The following is a 27,876-nucleotide window of genomic DNA, read 5'->3' as shown; positions in this document are numbered from 1 at the left end:
GGAAATACACACGTTGACTTTAATGGAAACCTAATGACTCCGCCGCCGTTCCGCAGACGTTCCGCAGACGTTCCGCATCCAGTGGAAATTGGGGGTTAGCGTTTGCTTAAGACACACCAGGCTTCGACTGCCGCGCTATGAGATTACGTAGTATAAAGAACGCCAAAGTCCGCTGGGATAAACAGCACCAAAGTTGGTGTATGGAGGAGGTCAGGGTGGAGGGATGGGTCAAACAGACTCCGGACTTTCACCCAGGAGACCACCGTTTGTATCCTGTGTGAAACAAGTCAACCTACTTATTTTACCTCAAACCACAATCTTTTCCTAAATCTAACCAAGCTGTTTTATTGCCTCGACTTAACCTTATCCTGCATGTTGCAGTTTACGCCAAGCTGTTTTAATGGTCATTGATACACATTGACACTGGCTGGTGTTAGAGCTGTAATCTAAATTCTCTTCATGGTTTTCTAACGCAGATGGTAGAACAGCTGTGACTTAAACAATTTGTAAGAAAAATATAAAATAATCTATTAGCTCTGGATCCTTCTACATCATTTTGTGACTGCATGCTTAGAGATGGGGAAAAAACACTGAACATATGGTGTGAGGGATGGCTATCCATCTACTGTATAGAGACTGTCTGCGAGGTGATTCATATTTTATAGCTGGAGGAGCATACTTTTGCTAGGAGTGTGTGTATTGCCAGTGGGGTCACGTCTGTCTGTCTCTTTTCTGTAAATTGTGAAATGGGGGCCAATACTGATGAAGCCAACCATAAGTAAAGCCCTAGGTGGGGGATTCCATTATAATGCTCAGCCTAAAAAGACCCCACACTGGCTCCAATAGGAACCAGAGGGGGATTTGTTTTGCTCAATACGTGGTAAAAAAATTGTATCAAAATGGTCCCTCCCCCTACACACACACACACACACACACACACACACACACACACACACACACACACACACACACACACACACACACACATACACACAGTGGCTGATTTATAAGTCTGCACATTTCCAGTTTCCTGCTGCTGTGTTATAAAGCACAAGGTGGGGCCATTAAACTGATGGCATAGCTTTTCTTCTCTGTCACTGTCAGTAAACAGTACCCAGTTAGAAGGCTGGGCTTGGCCACTGCACTCAGCTGCTTTGATTTTCTGAATACGTAGATGCTTTTTTCTTTGCACTGCTTCCATTTTTTAAACAAAGGATTTAAGTATCATGACATACAGTGTAAACCATAAACATGAAAGAGAGAGAGAGAGAGAGAGAGAGAGAGAGAGAGAGAGAGAGAGAGAGGGGGAAAAAACGGGTTTGATCAAAGCCGTATTTGCTTCAGTGCATCAAAAGGATATTGTTCTGAGTCATTTGGTTCCTGTCTTGACCCAGTAAATGCAGCAAGCCTACTATCTACAGAAAAGCACTTTGGAGAATCCTTCCCTGTCTGACCAGAGCCGGAGAGCTCTGGTGCCCAGAATGCAGAGCACAGCAAGTCCACAGCCATCATCATTAGAGCTATGCTGCTGTGGACACTAATGGCTGTCCCTGTTCTGCTGCCTCTGCACATTCAGAGGGCTCATCTGAGACTTCAGGGTGTGAACACGTGAATTAATTCAAGAGAGAGTGAATTCACAGTTCCTGTCCCTGCTTTAAAGCAGGGTGCAGGACGTAGAAACCTTTGTAGCAAATAACCACGAGTGCATTAGTGGTGACGTCCTCTTTCAACCACCCTCAAATCTGAAAGCAGGCTAATTGGGGAGTTTGTCCTCGTTTATCTTCATTTAAAGGCTGGAAAAGATGGCAATGTTTACTCGTTTCAATAATGAGAAGGGGGGAGCGGGGAGGAGAAACAAACAGTGGTGGCAGTGTTAAACTGGGGGATTGGGCTGTTAAAATGGATGTGCTATGGATGTGCTATTCCTGGACTCCTAATTGCTTTTTAAGATTTCAAATAGCCATATGAGCACCTTTTAAACATATAATATTCCAGCATCAAAAGGTTGGGTAGTAAATATATGCATGCATGTTTCATGAAGATTCATTGCCTCTATTTCTCAAGAAAGGGTTAAATGCAATATTTGAAAATCAATACAGGGTCATGACAAGGCACATTCATCAAGTGTGTTTATTTCTTCAGTCATGGTGAAAAGCTTTACATGGCCATTTTTTTTTCCAATTACATGCAAATGCGGACATAGTCTAACCCCCTTGCTGTTGTTTTTGTGGTGGCAGTATAGATTTTCAGCCATCCAAATGAACTCTTTACTGAAGAGCCTGCAGTCATTGTGCTTTGCCCTTTCCTGGTTTTAGGCACGATCATCCCATCCTTCAAATTTACACTTTAGAAATCAATAAGCTTTCACAGTAATTTAACTCTGTGTGCCCCTTGAGAGCTTTTGGTCAATTTACTGTACATCATAGGTACAATTAAATCAGTGTGGTTCCCTATTGTCCTTGCCACTAAACAGGCCGGTTAATGTGTGTAATGGCAGGAACTGTATGTTTTGTTATGGCCTCATATGTTTATTTTATTCAGTGTAAGCAACGTATAGGGCTAACCAAACAGGATGCACAAATGTAGTACTTGGCTTTCTTCTTAGTTTGGCTGGATTTATCAGGATTTCGCCCTGACATAGTGCATGATTTATATTTGACTTCTGAATCCAATGTGATACTGGCAAGTAGGGCGTCATTGATGACGATTACAATCAATACTCATATTGCAGGAGAGCAATCCCCCATATGGAGCAGAGGCTGGGATCCCCATTGCTGCTTTTTGGTTGGAGCATGACCAAAACTAGATAAAAACTGAATATAAAAAATATTCTAAGGACAATATATCGGCTTGTATTTCTTTAGATTTGATTATGAAAGAGTAGTGATGAAGAGCTGGGTATTTTACAGCTAAAGAATAAACAGATTCTTCATGTTCTCATCTGTAATATGCTGCTCTGCCAACTCATTTATTGTGATATCTTGTCAAGCCAATATCCGGCAATAATATCAGCCCGCTGCTTTATCTGGCTCTAAGTTTAGTTTCTAATCTTATTACCCTGATTCCTGACCAATAAGTGTAATCTCATTAGTATTATGGAAATACCATTTCCATAAGACTAATGAGATTACACTTATGGCAAAACCAAACACACATAACTGTGTATGCTGACAGAAGGCTACGATCACTTGTCCAAGGTAGTTTTATTGAAGTTTAATCTCGTTAAATGTCCTCTCACATGCTTTTCCTTTGATAGCGTTGCTTTTTACAAATGCAGCCTTAAAACGGTTGCCAAGATACAGATTAAATGTGTTTCTGGACATGCTTGGAATTGTTATAAGGGTATTGAAATAATGTAGAAGGTTGTTGTACAGGAACGTAGGTAGTTCCTCCTCTTAAATACACTTAAAAATTGTTCCTTAGCCACCTGCTATGAAGTGACCAGACTTTACTTTAAATATCAGTATTAAATGTGTTTATTGTAAAATAGAAAAATATCCCAACATCTATCCTAACCTACCAAAACATCTCGAAAACCAATTTGTGGGTTGGGCCTTGGGTTTACGATTGCTTGTTGGATATACTGTTTTTAGTTCACTTGCAATTTGAGCAATTCTTTTTTTCAATAACCTCATTCTGGATTAGCAGCTGAGTGCTCAGGCACTGCAGACAGTGACAGAGAATCAAAGCCCCGAATGTTGCTAACATGCACTGTACCAACCATTGTTCATCATTAGGCAGGACTGAGGAATATGCATTATGGATGATGTAGTCATTCTAAATGTAACACACAAACTGTTAAAGGCTTTGAGATGAAAGATAGGATGTCAGACAGTGAAGAGCCTGCCTCGGACTCACCAAAGATCCTGCTGCGGCCACAGCTTGAGATGGAATCAGAGATCAATCAAAGCCTTCGTTAATGGAGCCAACAACAGAGAGAAATTCTGCTTGGTCTATCACCAACTTCCTAAAAAGGAACAAGGTGGAATCCATCAAGCACTTTTGCCTTCATGCCATGTTACATCTATGGTATAGGTACGTGAAAAAAGACAGAGTGCCAATTGAAGTGTAAATCGTAACTATTTAGGGTCTGTTAAAGGCACGTGTTTCTTTTGGGTATGTGGTCGATTCTGTCCTCTGTCACAGCTAGAATAGGTCATAAATGAAGCACTGTCTGCTCCATATTGACTTGTTCTATTTGATCTAAACCCCCTTCAGTCACACAGCAACATTGCAGTGGGGCAAACAACATTTAACATGCAATATTGGTATCTGTATTCCATGTTTCAAACTTTGACAGGCACTGGTAGCAAAAGAACATCTTTGAAACGTTTCTTGAAACTCTGTAAAGATGTTTAAAACACAATAAAATGTTAAATATTTTTATTTATGTATGTCCAAATAATTATAAACGAATAAACTTAAAATGTTTCCTCAGAAACTCTACTGTCGAATGTTCTCCTCATGCTGTCCCAACTTCAAAACAGAGCAATTCCTAAACCTCCCTTTAATAGAGTCTTTCAGGGAGGCACAGGAAGAGGAACAAATGCCTCTATTCAGTAGCGTCCAAAATGCTAATGCCTTCGGCTCTTAACACGTTTATAAGGGTTCCCATGTCACGACATGGCATAGTCCGCCCTAATGGGGGCTGGGGGCTGCATGAAAAAGCCAGACACATAACAGAACAAGAGAAATATGACAACAAAACTTCTGGTTTCCCGGGGAACTGGGCAGTTGAAGCTCCAATTTTCCTTCTGGAAGTTGCACGCAAACATGTTATGTCACACATGACGCATTTGAGGTTTCTTTTCTTCACAAGGACTTTGGTCACTGAAATCTCAGTTTGGAGCCGAAAATGGACCCTGACATTAAAAATATCTGTAAAAGTTCCAGGCACTGTGTGGTTTTGTTTTTGTAACAGATCACGCATCAGTGTAGTCATAGACTTTGTGGACTTGTTAAAGGGAAAAGAAGTGACCGAAAGGTCCGGCGCTGTCATTGGAACTGTTGGCCATTCCAGTGGATAATATTGAATTCCAGTAAGCATGTGCTCCCATATGTAAGTGATTGCAACACAAGGTTCTTTTATTGGAGAAACTTTCTGCAAGCAAATAAATTAGGGGCAAGCAGGGTTTAGTGATTGCTTGGGAAAGTAATTATACCTTATCTGTATGGGTGCTGAAAGGCAGTCTGTAGAGCCAGGCTCCAGTCTCCAGGTCCCTTTTGGATTGATACTATGTCAACTGCTCAATTCTGGTCAACCTGTAAAACACAGTCAATGTTGTATTGACCAGTTTGAATAATTAGACAACAGATTACGTCAAACTTTTCTCTATACTCTTAATTCTATTTTCAATATGTCATTTCATGATCCAAAGCATACAGCTGTTTCAAACAGATAAAAGGTTGGATTGACGTACTGATTTGAAATTTGGGGGAAGAAAGCACTGGTATTGAATGAGTACTCAGTATCAGCAGATCATACCATGAGTTGAGGTATTGGAATTGGTATTGGAAGAGGAAAAGTTAGATCAATGGATCTCTATTTTTTTGTAGTTATTTATATTTCATACCCTTATTATTCAAAATGAATCCATGTCAGTCTTGTATAATGTCAGTTCTAAACTACTGTAAGCCAAAATTTTCCCACCATGTCTAAAGGCTTATGGTTCAAAGCAATCTTGTACAACAGTTTGGTCAAGTATTTAAGTATTCTGCCATGAACAAATGGACTGCTATTGTGCCATGTCAGCAATCACTTACTTACTGCTTAGTCAATGGTACATCCTTTTTGAAGACCCACCTTTGTTGTTATTGTTCCACAGTTTTTTCTTGTATAATAGTGAGTGTACACTGCATTTTCACCATGACATCATTGACATTGCTTTTAATCTGTTGATATGTGCGTCAAAAGACACAATTAGATTGAGGTTGCTAGCACTTCTGGTCACTTTTGTGTTGTGGATGTCTTTGGATGGCCTGTCGCGGGGCTCACAATGCATTGTGTTCAATCATCAGTTAACCTGATTATTCAGCTACCACATGGGGGGGGGGGGTCAGCTGTGTGCCCCGCTCACCATCGGTCAACCTGTTCCTGGGATGTGGTTCAAACCACAAAACCTATATTGCACCACTGTTTGAAGTAGCATTCATGATTACAATACACGTTTTCTTTTCCAAGGCTATAGATACAGATAGCATGCGGACACTAATGATTTCATCTCCATTTCCTTCCCTCACCCTGTCCTGTTGTAGGTTCGATTTTATGATTAAGCAAATTAGATTGTATCCCACTCAGTGCAGATGCTAGACCGCAGCTTAGAAGCTACAGTACTTGAACATAATTAGAACCTGAGGACGCTTGCCTCCTTTTGCTCAAACCACTTGATACCTCTTGAGACCTGAATTAACTCCCTCTTTGCTTTTTTGAAATGCAGAGCTTTTTACTGCTATTACCTCTCAACCTCCCACAGCTTAACCCTTTTTGCAGCATGCAACATTGGAAATTAAATGCATATTTTTGCTTGGCTTTACCAGGGCTCCGTAGCTTACATTTTTTTGTATGTTCTGAATTCTTAAAACGGGCTTCAACAAAATGAATGCTTGATAAATAGATACATGAGAACTACAGCCAAAGTTGCCACTTATGACACACAATTTGGACACAAATTGTACTGATTGGTCTACTGTTGACTCTGTTGGTGAGCTATGACACACAGCCTAGATATGTCTGGAAAAGCTGGTGTTGCTCATGAGATGCTCATGCTATTTTTTTTTATATTGAGGGAAAAACATTCTAAACGTTTCTAATCATATTTAGACATTGATCTGAGCTCTCGAATATTGAGCAATGATAGTTCATATTTTCCATCATTTTTTTATCTGTGTGTATTTGGAATATAAACATAGGCAGGTGGTTCTCCTCTATGTGACTTTCAGTGGAACAAACAGCAGACCTCCACCCACACACAGAAAACACAAAGCTATATTCTGTAGCTTTTGATGTTAGCCCCTTTCACTGAGTTTTTCTAATGCCCTATGTGTCCTTTCAAGTTGTGAAAAGATAACTTTCTGGGTGTGCCTCGTTTTTCAGTTTGAAGCAGGGATTTGTTTCATTTGTTCAAGCATCCTTTCAAGTGGCACTGTCTCTTCAAAACATTGAGCTCTTTAAGCTCTTGATATGGCGAGACACTCTGCATCTGTCATAATGGTTGGACTTTGGGTGGATTTTTCTGCATACATTGCTACATTGTCCTGTGGTTACATTTCCGGTTGTATGATTTGTTCCACATTGATATCACTGCACCTTACCACTGGTGCTCATAGCAAACAGGTAAGGTAATGGCGGAAACCAGACATTTTTCATTCAATATTACACACAACGAGAAACCTGTACCTGTTTTTTCCAAAGTCACTAGTCGCTGCTTTATGCTCATCCGTAGATGTCTCAGGTACTCAGTAATTTATTAAACTGTCCTTGTCATTGATGAGACACTGAATAATTTATAGGGATTTTACGTTTTATAAGCCACTACTACCCTGAGCCCCATGTTGCCCATGATGTGATTTTCCTGGAACATATGAAAGATACAAATAGAACTAGACTCTGATAAGCACAATCAAGTAAAGCCAGAAGGGATTGTATGGTAGTACAGTTCCTGGTGTACTTTATAGAATTGTGCCTGTGGGCTACTACACCTGACGTGGGCTAATTGGCTATCAAGAGAGGCTCTGAGAAAAATAGGACTACATGTTTCTCATCGTCAAAATGAAAGACAACTATGAAATGTGTGGTACTGTGTTGCATGGCAGGTTCTTCTAAATGGACATATTTTAAAGCAAATATTGGAGAATCAAGGATGTCCCGGTGTTACTAAGGCAAAGTAACATCCAGACAATATTGTAAGGCCACACACACTGAAGTAGACCTTCTTTTTATGTGCTCAGTGAATGGCCACGAGGATGAAAAGTTGTGCAGCCAGCCTATTGATGAGCATGTCTGTGTACACACACACACACCCACACACACACACACACACACACACACAGAGGAGGCCTCGCCCTCAAAACCCCCAACCCTCCACACACAAACACACACGCACGCACACACGCACATACACACCCACACACACACACACACACACACACACACACACACACACACACACACACACACACACACACACAGAGGAGGCCTCGCCCTCAAAACCCCCAACCCTCCACACACAAACACACACGCACGCACACACGCACATACACACCCACACAAACACACACGCACGCACACACACACATACACACACACACACACACACACACACACACACACACACACACACACACACACACACACACACACACACACTCTTTAATTCGTCTCAAATATATGTCTGCCTCCTCATCTCTTGCTGTGCGTCCATGTGAGACGGATCCCACCGACATTTTCCACTGCAGGATTAAGTGTGTAGCGCGACGGGCTGCTCTGCCTCACTGCACCTAAAGGGCTGACCCCAACTTGTGTGTGTGAAGAGGTGGCCAGCAGGACACTCCTTAAAAGGCAATAAGATCCTTACTGCTTATTATGAGTGGGCGTGCAACTAAATTATCTGACCTGCTTTTCCTTGTCATAGGACTATAGGCGGAAAAAAGCTTGTTTTCCGGAAATAATTAATCCTACTTGTTGGCATAATAATATTGAGGAGAACATGTTGCTAGTGCTTCGAGTGTTTCCTGATGAACCCTGACAGGTGGGCTGCTATTGATGGAGATCATCTTCTCATTTAGCTTCCTGCCTGCAGGACCGTTGAATTGTATTACACCTGAGCCACCCTTTATGAGAAGGGAATTTGATTTAGACTGGAGTGTGCATTTGTGCAAGCAGGTTTGTGCATGTGTGCGGGTATCTGTGTCTATGTTTGTGCACAAGGCTGTGTGTCCAGGCCAGGGTGTATCTCAAAGCAGAGCCAAGCCTGGTTACCATGCCTACACATCTTACTAACAGACAATGCATTTATCTTAATGAGTTCATTTTGAAGCTTATGTTTGCCTCTGTATTCTCTGTCAGCTGTGTACACACTCTAAAGAGCTATAGAGTAGAGGCCTTTTCCATTGCTAAAAGTCACTTGGGTGAAATAGCTTATTGATTCTTGGGGGAAACATGATTAAAGTTCTAACTGGACCCTTCATCTGAACCTGTCTACAGGAGAGAAGATTACAAAAAAGAAGCCAGTCTGCTTTTGTACAGCTTATGGTCTACTATTTTGTCTTTATTAATAGCTGCCTTCTGTTTTTATATTTTTTTATTATTATTATAGGTTGACAAATTTATGTTAACTTCCAGGTTTTAATAAAAGAAAAAAATGGGTCTACACATCTTTGTTTATATAAACTTGAAACTCTTAATAATGTTTATCAGTCTCGAAGATTAATATTTTTTTACTGCACTTATTACGACTTTTTGATCTTCAATTGTGTTGAATTATAAGATGCTTTCATATACATGAAAATGTTCTGCACATATCAATATTTCTAATTAAATCAAGAATATTTTCCATGTTGATTTGTGCAGCCTTGTAAGAGACAGAGAGTTTGCTTAATTTGAATTAGTTTGTAAAAGTCGTGTTTGCTTGCTAACTGTAGGTGACGTGCAGCCAGAGATGGAACAGACGTTGTTGTGCACATTGTGTTCAGTAGGTGTGCTAATCAGGAGGAGAGATCCCCTGATCACTGCCATGATCACTGAGCGCACCATCTGTGGTGCTCTGATGGCCGGCAGTGTGGCTGAGAGAGCTGGATAACAGTCTGGTACAGTCTCTCTGCTGTGCTCTCCCTGTCCTCACAGGGCTGCAGTCAGCTCTGCCTTCACGCTCTCCTATGAGTGTGCTGTTTTACTTGTCTTAAAAAAAAACCTGGATCCACTTAGCTCGCAGACACTTCTTAAGCTATACCACTATTACAATATTAAACATTTTGTAGATTTCAGATAAACCACATAATGTGTGCAGCCCCCCCATTGGTTTTTATTTATTTATTTTTTTAGATTTCTGTTGTTTGATCAGTCTCTCTGTAGTGTGCCTTCCTGAATAAATCAGCTGTCAATGTGGATCTGGAAATAATTGAGGAGACTGTTAAAGTGCCACGGATAATGGAGAATTGCACATACATGTGGGCAATTTCATTGCTGGAATTTAGTCTGTTTTCCATTTGCAGTCACAGGTCATAAACAGTCACATCACTGGCAGTAATGCACGGGCTCTTGCTGAGTTCAAATAGAGTTACAACTTGTTTGTTATGGAATTCCCAAACTGTGACCTCAAATACATGTATAAAGACGCTCATGTAGCATGCTGCAGTAAACGGCTCCACAAAGCATCGACCCAGGACAACTTTTCATCAATGCCTAAGTGATCAGTGTGAATATAGGGGCACCTGTTACCATGACAAGTTATAAAACCATACACAGAACATATTTTTCATATTGATTCAGCGCTCACAGAATAAAGCACATGGTATCAGCCAAAGACAGGTTGGCCTGCTCCTATCTGCGTGTGCCAGGTTAGAGGCTTATTGACCGTTTTTGACAGACTGAGTAACAGACGACTTTTTGGGGAAATGGGCCGTGTGCCCAAAGTTCAATTAAAAGCGTCACACTGTGTGTAGTAAGCATATTTGCCAAATGGTGGGAATAAGTGTAAATCAGTCTCCGTTCTACCTCAGCAATTTTGTTGTCTTTCAGGGATATTGGTGGCTCTATCTTAACTCTTTTTTTTTTCTTTTTTTTTTAAATCCCTTTTGATGCTTTAACATTTGTCTCCTGACGAGATTATTATTGTTTTTTTTTTTCATATTGATTATATTTTAAAAAGAATCAACTTTGGTATTAGTGTTCTCTACCGCTCTACAACATGCTTCTCCCTTACTGTTAGAAAGAAACTTACAATCTTATCTTACCAATTATGGACTATGCTGATGTATATCAGGTTGCACCCAGCACTAATCTGCTTCCTCTCAATGCTCTTTACAACAGAATCTGTAGATTTGTTCTTGGATGTCCTTTCACAACTCATCATTGTATTATGTATGAAAAACTTGCTCTACCATCGCCCTCAATAAGAAGACCTCAGCATTGGTTGCAGTTTATTTATAAATGCATACATTTCAATTACCCTAGTTATCTAAAACAGCTTATGGTACCCTTTTCCTCTACCTACTACTTGAGACACTCTACACAATTCTTGTTTTCTGTCCCTGCTGTGACTTTCGCTACAGCTAAGAAAGCCTTTAGGTTTAAAGCCCCCTCAATTCAATTCAATTGTATTTATAGTATCAAATCATAACAAGAGTTATCTCGAGACACTTTACAGAGAGAGTAGGTCTAGACCACACTCTCAGATTGGAATAATGAACCTGTAAACATTCGATCCAGTCTATCTCTCCACTCCTATAAAAATGCCCTGTTTTCCTATTACAGTACCAACTGTACCTGTCCATAATCCTCTGCAATACCACAATATCACCTCGTCTAATATGAATATCCAGTTTCATTCTTATTCTGCCTCAAACTTGATTATGTTTTTTTTTTTGTGTCTGTTTTCGTTTTGTTGTGTCTAATTATGATTGTACTGTTTAATTATGTATTATTATTATTAAGGACCCTCTCGAAAACTAGATGCTGCATCTCAATGGGTTACTCCTAATAAAGACATTTTCAACATTTTGAGGTATCACATACAACACATGAGGTTTTAGTAGGGTCATGTGTGGTGTAGCCACCTGCATTTTTCTTTCTCTGCTCTTACAGCAGGCAGCGGGGGAGCAACATGGCTTTAGTTTTGAATGGGCCTGGTGTTGTGTGTGTGCGCTTTCCTCTTTTTTGTCCTCTTCTTGCCCAAGAGGGGCAGCAGGTCAAGAGAGCATTATTTTAATTCCATTGGCGCATTACGACTGCAGACCTCCACCTTGTAGTGGTCAGATAACATGTAGTGATTGCTGCTTGAGGGAGATAAGAGTTGTGTCATAAATTAAAGATGTTGTAAATATTTTCAGAGGATTATCTCATTTTCAATTGAATTTCTGAATGAGTCGTGCCCAAGTGAAGTCAGAGTGTATGCTCAAAACCATATTAGACTGGCAAATGTGATCAATCACACATCAGGTGTAAGTGAAGCATGGTGACAGCAGAAAATAAGCCAGTTGAATATATGAGTTTATTGAGTTGCACAATCTGCTTACACTTTGTCCCTGACTTCCTTTATGGCATTTTAACAATTGGTTCAAAGTGTGAATAAATGTTTGCCTTCTTGCCTCTGTAAGTCATGTCCAAATCAGTGAATCAACTGGGCTGGAAATGTGAATGAGCCAGGGGAGCCGAGAGAAAGGGGAAGAGGCTTTCCCCGGGGCAGTGCCCAGGACAATGTCAGGTTTGTCTGGCCTGAGTGCATGAACACTAAGCTTTTCGGAACTGGCAGCCAGCCCCAGTACCTACCCATCTCCCCCGGCTTCCAGAGCTGTCCAGCCCCGGAGCACTAAGTATTTGTGCAAAGTTCATAAGGCTTCCCTCTGTTTGTGTGGCCATAATGGCAGCTCCATCCTGTTGTAGCTCAAAGAGTACTTATGGGCTGTAAGGGCCTTGCACTGGCGCTGCTGAGATGTGTGAGTGTTCTCAGTTACTGACTTTGGCTGACTGCTCTCATCATGAAAAGACCAGTGTCCCCCCACTCCCGACAGCTCCGAATCTCAGCCTCCAGTATCAGCATTTCCTCCATCATGTTCTCCGTTTGCCTTTTTAACCCGATTTGCTAAATGTAAACCTCAAGCTAGGTAGCTAGATCAGTCCATTCATTGACTTAAATAGCGAGCAAAGAAAGCAACATCTCTAAGTTAAATCAAGATGATTTATATTTCTATACAATATAACAGAAAAGGCAGGCAATGTACTTTAAATGTAATTAGTCCTAGTCGGTTGAAATACATTTACATTTAAAATTGAAATTGCAGATAACAAGCTGCTAAATGACTATATACATGTGTCAAGTCCTATCAAGGTACAAATTCTCACCTCCACCATTTCCCAACTGTCAGCATTTGTGAGGCCCGAGTGATAATAACCTTATTTGTGGCTGTTCCATGGAAGCAGCCATGCTTTTGGTTGGTTTTCTACTGCGGTTACGACCCACATCAGCATAATTCAAGCATGACCCTCCTCCCCTCTTTCATTTTCTGCCTTTCTCCCTGTTAAAACCCCACTTTCAGACTACGGTCCACACCATACATCATCCAGACTGGGGGTGCTTCCTCCCTTCCCCCTCATGTGTCGTGGGAGAGAGACTGCGGGTTTTTTTTTTTTGTTGGGCTGGTGGAAGGCTCTTATCGACAGTCTCAGCACTCTCTGTGCACTGAGCTTCCCCCTGTCACCCAGCCTCCTCAAGTCCATCTATATAGTCATGGAGTCGAGTCTCTGTTCACCAGCGTGGAACAATCAGATCCACTTGAATCCAGACGCATACTAAAAATCAAACACAGATTCATTGATTTTTCAATCCAATATCTGTTCAGTAGGAAGCGTTGAGTGTTCTTCAATGCTCTAACAATACCGGGCAAATGCTGAGGGACAATCTTCAGCAGTATTAGCAATTAAGGAGATTGTCACTGGCTGACAAAAGAAGATTGCAGCAGCAGCAAAATTTAACAGATTTTCACACAGCAGGTGATCTATTCTCCCACCTCGTGCTGTGTACTCTTCATATTTTTTTCTTCTGTTGATCAGTGCAAATAAACACTTTTCAGTGGGACTTCAGGTGCAGCAAACATCTTTCATGACACTGAAGGGGGGCAAGAGGGAACCTGCATTCCTCCACTCTCCTTTGTACACAGCCGGTGAATAGCCTTTAGATCGGGCTTTGTGGGAATGATTGTCAGTGGCTTAATGAGCGTCTTTGCCAAGCTAGAGGCTTTGGCAACATATGTGACTACAGTGCCTCTTTTCCTCGCAGTCTCCAGCTTGTATGACACAACACAGAACGGGCTCAGCACTCTCCAATTTTCAAATCTGGTTTTACCTAACCCACGGTTTTCCTTTTCTTGTGGATGTGATTACCTGGAAAGGAATAGTTGCTCCTCATGGGGACCAGAGCCGAGAATGAAGTAGACTCTTGTAAGTATGCCGTAGTATCTAGGGACGTCTGTAAAGCTGTTGCAGCAGATTGGGGTTTAGCGTGTTTTGGTCTTTCCATGTGCAGGAGACACTCCGGGAGAGACAGTCAGTAGATTTTCTTTCTACAAAAGCAAAGACAAAATCATTAGCTGATGATTCACATTGGGAGTGAGTTAAATTGCCATAGCTACATTAGGTTTTTATTCTTGCTTTTGTAAATATATTGTGTAAATATAATGGCTTCAAAGCATATAGTACAACAACTTGCCATTACAGTTTTTCTTATTATTAATAATCGTTTTTTTATAATAAGTGAAGATGTCAAAAATGTTCCCCTTGGTTCTGTCACATGACACCAACCAGTGTTACTTTTAGAGAGTTTTGAACAAGCCAGACCCAAAACAGCTCTATGACAACAAAGTAGTTTTCAACATTTTGCCACAATTCCACTCCAAGTAACTGTCACAGAAAAATCAACAGTTTAAATCAATGAACATGTTTACCGCATGAGACGTTCTTGTCTTATTTACTAAGACGTCTGACACACATCTGAGTAGAGGACTTGCATTGTGGAACATTCGTAAGTTCTTCATGGGAAATATGTGACGAATATGTGAAGTTAAAAAGTACCACATGTAGTATTTGCAGTCATCCATTTGGAATGTTGCTATTTTTTGTAAGCAGTATGCAAAACACGTTAAAACTAAATAAATACATAATTACACCAGTTCATTGATCTAGATTAAAGCTCATGTTTTTGTTTCACAGGATGAATCAAGGTTTAATCACATTCTAAAAGATTCTGAAGTCATATGTTCAGGCCTCATAGTCACAAATTCCAAGAAGCCTTAAACTTCACGGGGTTAAAACTGGGCTAGGTGAAACAAACAATATAGTACAGTATGTCAGGATAATGTCAAAATGAACAAGTACAGATCCACATTCACTTAAGTACATTCTGCCTCCTCCCTCTTGTTAAAAAAACCATCACATTCAAATTAAAGATGTTCATTCATTTTGATGTTTGAATAAGTTCATGATTGTGTTTCTAAACTACACCGCAAACTGCAGCCTCCAAAATGATCAGTTTGAACCAAACATGAACATTATAACCTTCATGAAGGTAGGATTTATAGCAGGACTGTTGGATTATAGTGCATTTGTTTTGGCTAGGTGTACCTAATAAACTGGAAACTGAGTGTATATGTTTCTCATCTGGTGGTATTTGATCCAACTTTGATAAAAAATGATTTTAAGTCATCGCAGACTGATCTCATGAAGTGGCGTATGTATGACACGCCAATTCGTATGCCATTATTGGCGTGTTATCAAGACGCATACTCGCTTTTTTAGCGTTTATCAACGCTGTTTTGGCCTCCATTGACTTACATTACCTTGCAATTGCGTGTGAATTTACACCGTAGCGAGTAGTATGAAAGGGCAAAATCCGCGTAGGGAGGATGGTTGGTTGGTTGGTTGGTGTGAAAACACAGGACTTTCACCCAGTAGACCGGGGATCGTGTCCAGTAGGTCACGTTTCCCAAACTCAACTGTTGCTTTCTCGCGATAACACGCCAAGTGATGTATACAGCCGATGTATACAGCGTAGACGTACACGTGGATAGCTCAAAATGTGTACAGATGGCCGGGTTAGCTCAGTTGGTAGAGCAGACGCACGTATATAGAGGTTTACTCCCCGATGCAGCGGCCGCTGGTTCGACTCTGAGTCGTGGCCCTTCGCTGCATGTCATTCCTCGTCTCTCTCTCTCTCCTTTCATGTCTTCATCTGTCCTGTGAAAATAAAGGCCCGAAATGCCCCAAAAATATGTACAGATAACACGCCACTTGGCTTAAGAAAGTGGCCGTGTATGTTTACGCAAAGTCATGATGTCATGTTGGTCATCGACACTTGACTCTAGAAATGACTAGGGCTGCAACTGATGATTTTCATTATCGATTATGTTAGTTGCTCTATACAATGGTGAAACATATTGATCAGTGTTTTCCAAAGCCCAATTTAATGTCCTCAAATGTCTTGTTTTGTCCTCAACTCAAAGATATTCGGTTAACTGTCATAGAGGTGTGAAGAAACTAGAAGATATTCTCATTTAAGAAGCTGAATTCAGAGGATCTTAACTTTCTTTCATAAAAAGTGACTGAAACCAATTATTAAAATAGTTGGCAAATGATTTAATAGTTAACAACTAATTGATTAAACAATTCATCTTTGCAGCTCTAGAAATGACTACATATTTATTAAACAGCCTTGAAATTGCTGCGACTAAAAGAAATATCACAATTTTAAGACTCAATAGTAGATTGAGTGATTCAGTTATTACGATGGGTTTATTGTTGCTGTGTCTGTGGACCATGAGCATCCAATATGAATTGTGAGATTCTGCCTTGTCATATTTTAAAGTCTTCAATCTTGAGTGTCTGGTCTTGGACTCATTCCATTGGCTTTGTCTCAACACAGCCTCAGCTCGACCTTACTAAGTGATGGAGAGGCACAGGAACTGGGCCACATATCCGACAGCTGTGTCAAACAGCTTACCCAGAGTAACACTGTCCAGATGCTCGGCACTAGCACGGAACAGGAACTTGTGCTGAATTACAGTCAGCAGAGATGTTCTCATTTCACAAGCTGAAATTATGATTTTGGCTGTATGTATATTAGAAACCTGAAGGCATTAAAAAATGGATGAAGCAGCAAATGCATTTCTGTAAAATTGTGATTTTGTGTTGTAAGGACATCAGAAATTTCTTGTTGGCAGAAATAAATGCCTTCAGGGTCTGATGGAGGTAAGGATTTAGGATATGAGAGCCATCGATCATGTCTTGCTGTGGCACAGTTTCGTCTGGGGAAATTGCCAGCATCAGTCAGACAAAGTGAATGAATGCGGAGTAGAGCATGCTGCGTTAGTTCACACAAAATCATATTCCAGTCCCTGCAGTCCAACTTGTGAATTCATCTCTCTGCCGGCTACTCAGCGAGGATCACACACTAATGTGATTATTGTCCTGGGCAAGGGGCACTCTGTGGGACTTCAAAGAGAGCAGATCAGAGGGAAAATGAGAAAAAAAACTGTAAGCCGTGACACACACAGGTGCAGTGCACGTTCTGAAACCTTTTATTTTGCATTAAACATATTAACAGGTTCAAAGTGAGGACTCTTACAGCAGCTGGTATGTAGTTTTAGCCCACAGTAGAACATACAAACACAATCTGTAAGATTTATTATCATGGCATGTGACGTGCTCTGGTGACCATTTAAAGTGTTTTCATTCAGCATATAAATTATGCAGCAGACTACAATTAAAAGTCATAAGCCATAGCAAAAATAATGGTTAGCTTTTATATGGAGATACTACTGTAGGTCATATTCAGTACAGTTTCCTATCTGTTTTGTACGGTGGCCGACAGGGGCAAACGCCCTGCAACTTAAGAAAACACATGCAAATAGACAAAACACGAGCAAATTAAGAAAACGTCTTCATTAATTTGACAACACGTGCGCAGCATTCAGCAAACGCGCTGCAAATACACACAACACAACCAAATACATAAACGCATGCAACTGCAGGTTAGACATGGTGTATCCCACTCCTCCCCTGGTGAGAAGGGGTTCATGTAGGGTTGTTCTTCATTAGTTCATATCGAACACAGGGGTCACAAACCCCACAGTTCATCACTGCAGCTGGTCTATATCTTTCTTCAACTGAGCCTCATTCCTCCACCATCAGCCTCCTCCCTATTCCTCCTGTCACCCCTCTGCCCAGCTCTCCAGCCCCCTCATTCCACTTAAGCTACAGACCCCTGAAATAATAATGGTGAGATAATTGAACTGCCATGCTTTCTGAAGTGCAGTAAAATCGAGCCAAATCTCAATTAGACAAAGATATTATCTAATATTGCTCCCACTTCTTAATCTCATTTAGGGTCTTGTTTCTGTTTTTTTTCTCCTGCTACTCATATTTTAATAATATATGAATTGCATGGCCAAGCCAGTAGAATACCGATTGTGCGAATCATTGCCAAAGGTTAGAGTACAATCTATTTCCAAATTCTGAAGAGCAAGTGGGGAAAACTACATCTCTGAACACAGATGAAAATTAGAAATAGACACGGTGTCAGATTTGTAAGCTAAATGAGCAATTGATTGGACAAAGCGAACAAAAGCATGGCCGAAACAACCGCGCTCATTACACACATCAGAAGTGAGTCAATTGGCGCTTAATGTTAATAAGCTCGGCCTTTGTTTTAATTGTTCTTGAACGATCAAATAGGAATCAGTGTGGCTCAGGACTGTGAGAGGGGAGTGTGGAGCTGCTGTCTTCCCGTCTCAGGTCTTTAACGAAGAGAATATTTTAATCCAGCCTGACAAGACGAGGATCTGCTTAATCCTATTACAGGCTCACACTTTAAACTACAGTAGGCCCACACTTCTCTGACTGTTTTCTTTGTGTGTGAAAGAAGCAGATGGTGCCAGCTCAAACGCCTACTGTAGTGAACTTTGAATGGTTGCACTTGTACCCCACCCCGTTACTAAACAACACATCCACAAGTGCGGAGAATGCTCCAGGAAACAACTTCTTGTTGTACTTTTTTCCTTGAAATCTTACTCATGTGATCCTTACAGTGTGTGTATGTGTGTGTGTGTGTGTGTGTGTGTGTGTGTGTGTGTGTAATCATTTATATATATTGTAATACATATTATATAATTTTTTTCAATGCGTTTATGGGTCAAAGTTAAGGTGTAATGCTACACCAGATGGCTAACCATGGGATTACAGAAACAGACAGAGCTTGCCAGTTGTACTGTAGAAGAGTGCCAAAGTGGAAGCTGCAATCAAAGAAGATTGAGGGAAGACAAAAGACTCTAACAAGAGAATTGAAGAAAAGTAGGGCTGGATGATATTAACAGTATAAATGCTGCTCGCCATTGGCATGGGCCGGCGGTTACTGGTTTCAAGGTATACCGCGGTTTGAAAAAGTCACGGTTTCAAAACCTGCGGCATGAGGTCCTTATGAGTCGTTTTGAGTTTAGAAATCCCTCTCCCTGCCAGTGTGCAGTGTGTTCAAAAATAAAACACATTGTGTTCAATGGGAAAAAAAAGTTGTTTTTTACCCAGACATTTCAAAAATAATACACTTTAAAGCTGTGCAATTCCCGCAATACTGTAAACCCGTGATATTTTTGCTGAAGGTTATCATACCATCAGAATCTCATTCCGGCCCATGCCTAGTCGCCATCAAACATTTTCTTAATAAGAAAAATGTTAAATATCACATTATTAACAACATAACGCTCATATCACTCAAGAGACAGAGCTACAAACTGTATTTCTAACCAACTGTATGGCATTTCTTTAGGAACTGAAAGCCCAGTTCCCCAAATAACTAGAGCGTTGTTGGTTTAGTCCGCTAAACGCACAACATGCGGTTGTTTTGGTATCAAAAGTTGGATATGAGAGAAATGAACGCTTCCTCTGAGGAATCTCCTTCTGTACTCCAATAGCTCTTAAATGGAAAGAACTGTTAAAAACAAAGCAAGAAGACATCAGTGGATTGGGGATTCTTTGACTACTTAAAGCCCAATTTACAAACTCAGTGGATGAGGCAGTTCCTAATGGGGCTCGGCAGCAAAGGTCCAACATGAAACAGAATCAAATAAACTGGAACATTACTATGTGCTTTCACTTCATTAACAGAATACATATCATACGTTTGATGGCATGTGCATACTTTTTTTTTTTTAAGATAATTTTTTGGGGCATTTTCGGCCTTTATTTGACAGGAGAGCTGAAGACATGAAAGGGGAGACGGGGGGGAATGACATGCAGCAAAGGGCCGCAGGTTTGAGTTGAACCCGGGCCCGCTGCGTAAAGGAGTGAACCTCTGTAAATGGGCGCTTGCTCTACCAACTGAGCTATCCGAGCGCCCATGGTTTACTATTTTAATGGCAAATGGCATGGTGCTGTCGAAAATGCTTTTAACTGCTACAAAACTGACCCATGATACACACTGGGATTAATGTGTTTAGACTGACAACATAGAGAGAAACTTAAGGATGAACATAAAATCATAATTTCATTTTTATCATGATGTATATCAATAATGATGCTACGAAAAAAATTATGAAGATACATTTTTGCATGTCCAGCATTAAAGGGGAATTTCAGTAATAGTGTTGTGAGAAAGTTGGAGAGAGAGTTTGTTGTGTTGGAGTACAGAAAGCGTAGAATTGCGCATTCTCGAATTGTGCCAACAAAATGTTGCTACACATCGCACAGCTTTCATAGACCTTAGGTAGATCATATACCTTTGGATACAGGCAGGTTAAAGTTGTGGCTATAGTGCTAAAGGTAGGCCTACTGGAGGTACATTGATGGTTCCTAATTGTGTCATCGGATTACATTGCAGTCTGTTTCGCAGCTGCCGGCTGCAGGGCTCTCGCTCAATACTAGACCACTTTCAAAAAATGTTTTTCCCATAAGTCGCTTAGACACAAAAAACATGGGAAAATAGGGTCCATGCTAAAAAAAATATATATATCAAAATTCCTCTGTAAAGTGAAGCTTTTATCTCATCATTTGCTCATGACAAGATTTGGGAAATTTGGATATTTGAAAACTGGCTGGGTAGCTCTTTACTGTGGCAAAGGCATTAATGATGATGGCAAAAATTAGGTTACAATGCCTTTGTACCACCCTGCTCTACATTCGAATGAGAGTTGGTGTTGTTGACAAGGGGAAAGTTTGTCAGAGAGTGCTCTACATCCGTCACTCAGAGAGAGCTTTAAAATACGAAGGCAGATTTTATTTGGCCCAAATGTCTTCGATTCCCTCTCCATGCCTCCTCCATCGCAGAGCTTCTGTCCCCTCTGAGCCTCGCCTAAGGAAGGTTAGGGTTCATAATAGCCTTCCCACAGTGAGCAGCTTTTAACCTCCTGCCAGCTTCATCAATCTCAGGCGGGTGTGATCGCTGCTGAAATAGGCGGGGATTACAGCCTGCCGTCTGTAAATCATGCAAGCTTGAGGGGGCCCTCTCGTGTGCATCATATAGGTCCAATAGTCCCCATACCCTATGAATGTAGACATCATGACCCGCAGCAGTTAAGCCCCAAAAGTGGAACTCCCTCAACCAGATGGCCGTGGTGGTTTTCAATAAATGTTTAACAAGGGGAGAACAAATTAAATCAGATAGCAAATGATCAAGCACAGTTTGAACAATGTAATCCATCTAAGGTGGTATTAGGTTGGGAAAGGATTTTTGCCAGCACAATAGGACAATGAGAAAACATTGTCTTGTGGGGATTGTAACCCCCCCCTCTTCTCTTAACCAGGCCGATCTTACCAACAAAACACAAGCCAATTAGCACAAAGCCCTTACCTTTTGATTTGAATCTGTGTTTAGCAACATAAATCACCATGTCTGGGAAAGACTGAAACAAAGGAAAGCCTAAGGCCTTTTTCTGCATGACTTATAAATCTGAGACACCAACCTATAGTTGGAAAAAAGTCAATAAGCCTGAATTGTGATTGAGTGGGGTGTGTGTATATAATGCATGGCACTCAGAGTCTCGGGCCTTGTTGGTGATGCTGTAGGTGGGTGGGGCAGGGGTCACAATGGTTCAGAAAGCCAGTATTGAGTCACAGACAAAGTTAATACCATTACCATGAGGCATGGTTGAAAAGTTCAGAGTGCACGTTCATTCGAATGAAATCGACTCAATTGTTCTAGTGTCATTGAGGTGCTCCTTGTATGTTAAACCAGTACTGTTTTACATGAATGCCAGCAAACCTGCCTGTAGAACGTCTTTATGATTTCACATTCATTATTATTTCTCTTTTTGTCATTATGGTGTTTGTTAGCTGTTCCGCTAATTACTCCAGCATACCCCACCGTGCTGGGTCCCAGCCAACACGAGGGAGACTAATGAACTGACACCCCAGAGGGTGTACAGAGCACTGCCACAATATAGGCAGTAAAATTCCCATACATCGCTCTTTTCCGTCCTCCTTCCTCTTCCAGTTCTGCACTCTGGACTGATCATGTACTCATTATGGTCCAGACTCTGGTCTGTTAGCTGGAAAATGATCCCCTCTGTACTCTGCAGCCTGTCAGTGTGTAAGTGCAGACAGTACTCTCTCTGACTGTTAACTATGTATGCTATTTATGCCTCACACACCCCTCGGGCAGCAATGTTTGCTGCAATAATAGATAAATGTGTAACTGCAATGTTAATCTCTTTGAGTCATTGTTATCAGAAACATGCAGGCAGAGATGAAAACAGCACCGTGATTAAATCGGCCAAATTAACTTTGATGGTAATGTTGATTTCAATCTTGACTTGGTTTTGGAATAAATGCCTTTTCTTCCAGTAATGCTGAACATCAGTCATGCATTTATAAATACACTGTCTCCTTCATTTGTTTATTTATTTCCATTGTAGCATTGAATATACTTTTTCTGCTACACACTTCCACAGACATCAAACTACAAAACAAGCTGAATCCCAGGGGAAAGGGGTGATAGGAGGCTTTAATGTGAATATTTCTTTGTCATAGCAAAATTTGAACTAGCGCAAAACAGTGTTCCTGTTGATGCAAATGAAAATGTGCGGTGTGCCTAGTTATGCCTGGCTGAGCAGAGAGCAGTCAGGCTGCCAGTCACGGGGGATTTGTTGTGTTTGGGGTTTGCTTTTCCGTCTGCCAGCGCGTGGGTGGATTCATGGGGCCTCCGTCTGTGCTACTCTCACAGGTACTGCATCTTCAGCGCGCCAGAGAAATGAACTAAGGACTGAGTAGGAGAGAGCACTCGTTTCTTGAGGACATACAAGATTCAAGGAGAAACCATGAGGATGCAGAGGAGCCCAGAATTGGCCGCCGTGCTGGGCTTGATCACCTATATTTGTGTCTTTCATACGACTACAGCCATTGACATCCCACTGGAAGGTGAGTGCTGACTTACTGACGTACTATGCAGGAGGTTACATGACTGCTATAGTTCTCAGAGAAAGATATCCCCAAATCTGGCTAAGTAAGTAAGTAAAACTAAAACTATCTGGATAGATGGAGAGATACGTTTCACATTTTTCGGTGAACTGACCCTTTAATATTGCTTGTACACTGTACAACAATGTTAACAGGTTCAACTTAAACATTCAAGTTCCCTTGCTGCCTTCAAAAAGTGAGTTCACTGAACTAAAGTGGAATAATTTGTTTACTCATTTGCATTCCTGCTTAATGGTTCTGCTAATATGATAATCACGTTTGATTAGAAACATACACTACTGGTCAAAGGTTTGGGGTCACTTAGAAATTTCCATTCCACTCCATTACAGACAGAATACCAGCTGTTCTGAGTGGGTGGATGATCTTTAATGCAATATCTACATTGCCCATTATCAGCAACCATTCATCCAATGTTCCAAAGGCACATTCTGTTTACTAATCTGATATAATTTTAGGCTAACTGAGAAAACATTGGAGAACCCTTTTGCAATTATGTAAGCACATAATGTAATCTGAAAACTGCTGCCCTGGTTAAAAAAAACAATGCTATTGATCTCAGTTGGTATTGTGTCTGTAATGGAGTGGAATGGAAATTTCTAATTGACCCCAAACTTTTGACCGGTAGTGTACTTTCAAGACTTCAGGGCAGATAGCCCATGTTATTAAAATGGCTCTAAAAAGTAGGGCTGTCAAAATAATGCGTTAAAAAAAATAACGCAGATTAATCCATTCCATATTGAACTTTGCCCCGGAGCCGTTCTAGCCACCATTCGACTGTAAAATGAAGGAGGGAGACGAGAATGTGCTGCCTGGATCATTGATCATTGAAATCTCTTCCTGAATAGGGTTGGGTACTGAAATCCGGTGCTAATACGGCACCGGTGCCTTAACAACCGGTATCTACTGGACCGAATAGCAACGCAGATTTCGACTCCTCATTTCGGTGCTACTGATATGTCTGCGTTTCTCTCGGATGCTCTGAAAACGGATGTTACGGGCAACAGAAACATTGCTGCCCGTGACGCTAGTTAACACTACACTCGACAGCAGCTAACGTTATCCTACCGCTAGCTAGTAGCTGGATTAAACACGGCTAAAATGCTGACAGCTAACGTTAAACGGTGTAAAGTGTGACTGTATTTCACTGTAGAGGATTCCACCGGGATGTAACAATCTGCAGCTGCGGTTGTGAGAAAAACACAGACGGTGCGTTAAATGAAACTAGTAACCTACAGCCTCGTGGTGCATTTAAAGTTATTGTTAAATGCCCTTTTCCCATCTGGTGGTTGTTTTTGTCATTCAACAGCAATTTACTAGTGACATAAGTTATTGTTATAGTTATTACATTATTATTAAATCATTTAATTTTGACCATATGGCCTAGCAATAAACAAGCCATTCTTTTAATGTCGCCAACTGTTATTTAGTACCCTTCGTTTCAGGCACCGTTAAGGCACCGGGCAAAAATGATGTATGCGATTAATTTAGATTAATTAATCAGAGAGTACATAATTCATTTGATTACATTTTTTAATCGATTGACAGCCCTACTAAACATGAAACACTTGTGCATTTATATTAAGTTAATGATAAAAGATTAGTTGTTTCCACTGAATTGCTGTTTGATGTTTTACTGAATTTGGACCTAACAGACACTTAAATGTTTTTATTAAACACACATTAAAGGCTACTTCAAGGAGTCATGTATGAAGCAGGAAGATGCAGCAGGCGGTATAAACAAGGAAAGGCTATGTACAAGGAATTTTGAAAGTGTTAATGCTCATCTACATAAAACTTGTCGTTGGTTTATCTTGAAGTGCTTTTATCAGAAAAAAAGTTGTCGAATGAAGGCAAGTAAATCACACTGTAGAGAACTGCTATCATCAAGCATTCTGTGAATGGAATATATTTACACCTATTATCTTCTTTGAATCAGGGTTTTTGTTTCACTTGTGTTGGATCTGCGTGTATCCCAGTTTCCTTGGAAACACATATCAAACCTCTTCCTCTAAATTATTCAGAAATATCTTTTAAGGGCTTGATTTAAAAAAAATCCAAAAAACTGTTCAAACAGGGTATTTTTGAAAAGGCAAATGTATTTTTCGGGCTCACTGATGTCAGAATATCTAATTCAGTCTTCTGTTTTTGCATTACTCATGTGTGTGTTTAAAAGGGTTTATCGAGAGAATGCTTGTAAAAAGATTATTCCCAAACTGCTGACTGTTTTTGTTTTGTTTGTGTTCCCCCTGCTGCCATGGATTTTGTAGTTTTAAGTCATATAAACAGTAAGTTCGCTCTTCCATCCCGTAGCTGGTATTAGTGACATCCTCGGCTCTCTTCTGTTAATCTCTTTGGCTCGCTGTTGAGCGCAGCAGCAGCTTTACTTACAGCCATATGTGTTGGATCTGAATCTCATGCGTCATGACTCCATAATGCTGGTATTTTAGCTTGTAGAAATCATAGCATGTCCTCATTTTCCCTTACATTTGGTCACACGGTACTATTCATTCTCATTGCGTTGTGTTTGTTCCTTGTTCATGTCACAACTCTGTCATCATGAGATCATATGAGAACAAATGAGAGTTTTATGTCAAAATGAAACCAATCTAACAAAAAGACTCATTCATTTATATGGCAAATCATCAACTCTATAGACAAAGTCATACACGTGTTACTTATTTTGAGTAAAGTTATTGTCAGTGTTTTATGACAAATAATGTTTTGGGATATAACTCTGCATGTAGAGACATACAATGATAAACATCATAGTACAGTGGTTCCAAACCTGCGGGTCAAGACCCCCCAAAGGGGCCCAAGATGTCTCTGATTGGTCACATGATGATTATCTAAAAATTATCTTTTTTTTCCCTCAAATCTTGGGTGTTTCAGATACTGGACATTTTTACTACTTCAAGCTTCTTAAAATACTTCAAATTAAACAATCTGAAAAGTAAAAGTTACTCTTTATTCAAACTGCTCACAACTATATATATATTCACGGAGGCGGTATAACCAGCAATGAGGGGTCGACATTAGACATTGCTTTGTTTTAAGGGGTCACAAGCCAAAAAGGTTGGGAACCACTGTCGCATTATCACATCGAATATGATCTATCTGAATAAAGATCTGTATTGAGGCCCGTGTTGTGTTTCTCACATTTCCATGCTTGTTTGTTTGTTGCCCAGTTGAGCAGCTGCCCACCATCACAGCTCAGTCGCCCAGCTCTCTCATCGCCTTCCCTTTTGATGAGAGCTTCCCCATGACGTGTGAAGCCAAAGGGAATCCCGAGCCAGAGTGAGTACAGAGCCTTGCATCACTTCAGATGGGAGGAAGAGAGGATGGAGAGCTTGTTAGCAGCCAGACACACACACCAATAACAAACAGAAAAAAAAGTTTGTTATCAACATGTTGTATTTGTGTGCTCTGGTTTGGAATTTTGTAAAATGAGCATGCCAGAGTCATATGCCTACCATACACTAGAAGACTCTGAACAGACTTTGAAAAGACTAAAGTCTGACACCATCTCACATCTAACGTTAAAGACAAAGTCATAATATGTAAAGACTGGGGATCTTGCGGGGTCAGACATTGTAAAAAATTGAACCGGAAGGGCTGAAAATCTGCAACTTTTCCTTTTTAGCGTTAAGCTTAGTATGGCGCCATAGGAGCCATAAACAACACTGGCTCTAGCCGTTTGCTGCTTCCTGTTTGGTGCTGGATGGAGCGCACCCATTGGTTGTTGACAATGTTCACGTGATTTAACTTCACTTAGACTTAAAACTTACGATAATATCAAACACATTTGACGTCAAGGCGGGAAAAAGTCTGGGACTGAGTTTTATGACCACCTTACAGCAGACGATTGAGACAACAGGAGCGCGCCCCAACTCTAGCAAGACTCTCATGATTTCATCCCGATATTGGAAATTTGTCTGCAACAGTGGAACCGCTTAAAAAGTTGTTTGGTGTAAGGTCAGCATTAGCTGAAGGAATTGACATTTCAGTACCGGCTTTTTGTATGTAGATTCAGATGGACGAAGAATGGCCAGGAATTTGACCCCTCTCTAGACCCCCGGCTGATGAAAGAGGAGAATTCTGGGACCTTTGTGATTCCCAATAATGGGAACCTTACAGAGTACCAGGGAACCTATCGCTGTTACGCCTCAAACAAACTGGGGACCGCCATATCGAAGGAGATTGAGTTCATTGTGCCCCGTGAGTAACACACATCTGTGTGTGTGTGTGTGTGTGTGTGTGTGTGTGTGTGTGTGTGTGTGTGTGTGTGTGGTGCTCTGTTACAGTGCTTTCAAAGTGATTCAGGGCCACCAGTCCTGTGTAATGACTGCACCTCTCCATTGTGAGCTTTTCATTGTATTGATTGTGGCAGAAAGTCATTGAAGCTCCAGAGCCCTCCACCCCTTGCAGCATCTCATCTATAGCACTGCATTGGAGGGGGAAAAAGGCATCGAGTGTGATCCAGCCTTTACATCATTTCCTTTGCTACATTTTTCATTTGGTTTCCAAACACAGTACTATACATTCTCAAAGAAAATCTACTCCAAGGGGGACTTTGACTAAATTTGGCTGGACTTCAACCGCTCAGCAGTGGTGACAAGCCACACACAATAGTGGTAGTGATATCTGTTTTGTTTCCACAGGCCAAGAACTGAAAGATCCCATAGAATTCAATCTACTGAAGGATACAG

General features: G+C 40.8%; 1 protein-coding gene across 2 annotated transcripts in view; it reads left to right on the top strand.

Annotated features, from left to right (window-relative positions):
• chl1b (cell adhesion molecule L1-like b) overlaps nucleotides 1-27,876 on the top strand; it is a 69,734-nt gene that overhangs the window by 12,400 nt on the left and 29,458 nt on the right. The window contains exons 1-4 of one of the 2 annotated variants that reach the window (XM_078247717.1): nucleotides 14,028-14,152; nucleotides 22,917-23,110; nucleotides 26,356-26,464; nucleotides 27,195-27,385. In XM_078247717.1, the coding sequence (XP_078103843.1) occupies nucleotides 23,011-23,110; nucleotides 26,356-26,464; nucleotides 27,195-27,385 (400 nt within the window). In that variant the 5' untranslated portion in view covers nucleotides 14,028-14,152; nucleotides 22,917-23,010. Of the gene's footprint in view, nucleotides 1-14,027; nucleotides 14,153-22,916; nucleotides 23,111-26,355; nucleotides 26,465-27,194; nucleotides 27,386-27,876 lie in introns of those variants that run through there. The other variant, XM_078247716.1, reaches the window with a different exon arrangement.

Source organism: Sander vitreus, chromosome 4 (assembly GCF_031162955.1).
Source record: "Sander vitreus isolate 19-12246 chromosome 4, sanVit1, whole genome shotgun sequence".
Lineage (NCBI taxonomy): Eukaryota > Metazoa > Chordata > Actinopteri > Perciformes > Percidae > Sander > Sander vitreus.
This window is presented reverse-complemented; position numbering and strand designations above follow the sequence as displayed.